This window comes from Cavia porcellus, unplaced genomic scaffold, assembly GCF_034190915.1.
Source record: "Cavia porcellus strain 051 isolate PalLab524CR breed Dunkin Hartley unplaced genomic scaffold, mCavPor4.1 scaffold_18, whole genome shotgun sequence".
In the NCBI taxonomy this organism is placed as follows: domain Eukaryota; kingdom Metazoa; phylum Chordata; class Mammalia; order Rodentia; family Caviidae; genus Cavia; species Cavia porcellus.
In genome coordinates, this window is record NW_026947501.1 from 43,951,166 (window position 1) to 43,953,915 (window position 2,750).

Sequence of the window (2,750 nt, forward strand, 5' to 3'; positions counted from 1 at the left end):
TGAAAAATGATGTGAAAAACAAAACTGTAGATCTATCATTTTTGAAAAAGCTAATATTTATGGTAATAGCAAGAGAATTAGCACTGCAATGAATCAAGTTAATACTAGAAAAGAAAATTGGAAGAACGCTTTCTGTTCAGAATGCATAATGAGTTAATCTCACAAGCATATGATGCAGTTTTTCTCTTGGCTATTGTATTGTCTTATTTTCATGGGCATAAAATGTACATCTTTCTAGGCAACCACTAATGTGAGTCTGATCTGACTGCATTAGCAGGAAAGCTATTCCTACACGTGGCTGTGCGCCTGAGTCTGAGGACAAATCCAGGAATCAGTCAAAATCTTATCAGCAAGTTACTTTTCAGAGTCACAAGGTTGCCAGATGTAGGCAGAGCATTTAAACTGAGAGCAACCACAGCAGCTGTCCTTAAAAGAAGCAGTTACAATGAGAAAAATCATGACAAACAATCAGGGAGGTTTTTGTCACAGGTTGAATCACTGTGGGACACCCGCTGTAATCCTGGAAACAGTGATAAACTGCAATGTCCTCGGGCTGCAGGCTGCTGATGGTGAGAGTGAAGTCTGTCCCTGATCCACTGCCACTGAACCGGGCTGGGACACCAGTGGCCCTGCTAAAGGCAGTATAGATGAGGAGTCTGGGAGCCTGCCCAGGTTTCTGCTGGTACCATTCTAGGTAGTTGCTCACACCCTGACTGGCCCTGCAGCTGAGAGTGACTGTTTCTCCAAGAGACACAGCCAGGAAGGCTGGAGTCTCAGTCAGCAGGGTTTGTCCAGTGGTATCTGAGATTGAAACATAGAAAAGAAATGTTACCTATGTAATTTAGGTAACACCCATTGTACTCTAAATGGTGTCTTCTCAGCACATTGATAAACACTGAACTTTAATTACTGTGCTTGCTGATCAGAGGTGCCAGGACACAGGACCCCGCATTAAAAGAGTTTCCACAGATGTGCTGAACCATCATCCCATAGTCCCCTCACCTGGGAGCTTTAGTACCAGGAGGCAGAGGAGCAGAGCTGAGGCTTCCATGGTGCACTCTGAGTCCCTGCTGAAGCAAATCATCCAGCAGAACGGGGCATTGATATGGGCGCTGGACAGCAGGGCAGGCTGGGAGGAGCATGCAAAGCAGCTGGACCTGAGAGAGCTGGGCTCCAGCACTGCCAACATTGGTCTGGACTTCTCCACACTTGACCAACTTCTTCCCAGGTGTTCATGTCAGAAAACGTTCTTTGTTCAGCCTAAATAAAGAATTTCCCTTTTGTGTTCACAGAATTTATTCTTTGTGACACCCTGTATCATCAAACTCCAAGACTCAGCCAGATGATGTTCAGTGCAAACCTGTTAGGAATAAGATAGAAGCTTATAGAGACTGTTGTAGTCAGAAGCTGCAAGGAGAACAACTACATACAGGACACAAATTTGTAATATCATTTTATCGTGGTCACCCAGAGTGACCTACAACAAAGTGCAGGAAATCTGTGCACCATACTGAAGACCTAGAAAATCCATCTGAGGGCCTGGATCCCACAGCAATGTCTTGCATCAATACAGCTGAAGACATGGAGTCCATGACAATGCCTCTGATGAGTCCAACTGGAGGTCTAGAGCCCATGATAACATTTCATACAAGTCTGTTTTATAGATCTGTGCTGAGAAGGCTCAAAATAAGGACCAGGTCTCCTTTAAAAATTATCACAGACATCCTCTGTGACAATGAGGTCCTGAGCTCCTTCAATGATAATAGCCACGTACATGTCAGGAAGACAGCATGACAAGCTTGTCAAGGAACATGAACAGCACATATCTTCTGCTTCAAAGCCAGGTAGTAATGATGAACATAAGGACCAAACCTCACTCAAATTGAGCCGTGATTTTTCTCAGCAACAAGGCCCCAAGCTACTCCAATTATAATGACAGAGTTCATATCAGGGAAAGCTTCAAACAAAAACACTTAGGAGAACTACAACATCTCCTCTTCCTTTCCACATCTGTTCTTATGATGGCACTTCCCTCAGTGGGCCATCTACAGTCAGAACCATGCTGATTTAACTCAGCTGGTGGTAAATTGACCACCAGTTTTTAACCCATAACAGGGACATTGCTTCTCTCTACCTCTACTGTGTCTTATCATCTCCCTAGGTGATTGATTGTGTCAAACTGAATTAAGCCTTTGTATGAAATTTGTCTTCCAGATAGTCATTTGCGTTGCAGTTTTGTAGTCTTTCCCGAGATCCCTGGTACAGCCTTACTCTGAAGAGAACTGACAGAGGGCAGCTTGCACTTAGGCTCAGTAGTGTAGGTCAGTGGATAGCCACACCTGTACAGATGAGCAGCACCAGGTTTCTCTTCCTTCCCTGTACTGATACCATTTTCTGGGAGACAGACAACAAAACTTTCCCTATAGATTAATGAATGTTAGATAAAAGCACCAAATATACACAATAGGGAAAGGAAAGTATATTCAACAAATAGTTTTGGGAATAATGGATATTCACTAGCAAAACGATCATTAAACTTATGCCCTCACTATCTATAAAAATAAAATCAAAGTTTATTAAAGACTCATGTGTGAGATCTGAAACTATATAATCTAAAAGAAAGGAAACGGGTAAAGTACCTTGACCTGGTCTTCGCAGTGTCCTTTCAGATATCACACAAAAATCACAACCAAACTAAACAAGTGGGACAAAAGCTTTCTGCAAAACAAAGGAAATATTCAACAAAATGA

The 2,750-nt window shown here is 42.7% G+C and overlaps 1 gene segment (V, D, J or C); it reads right to left on the minus strand.

Annotated features, from left to right (window-relative positions):
• Window positions 1–427: 427 nt before the first annotated feature.
• Window positions 428–1,060, minus strand: LOC100723461 (immunoglobulin kappa variable 3-11-like). The segment is given in 2 exon segments: window positions 428–801; window positions 1,003–1,060. Coding segments are annotated over 2 exon segments (423 nt in total).
• Between the last annotated feature and the right edge of the window lie 1,690 nt (window positions 1,061–2,750).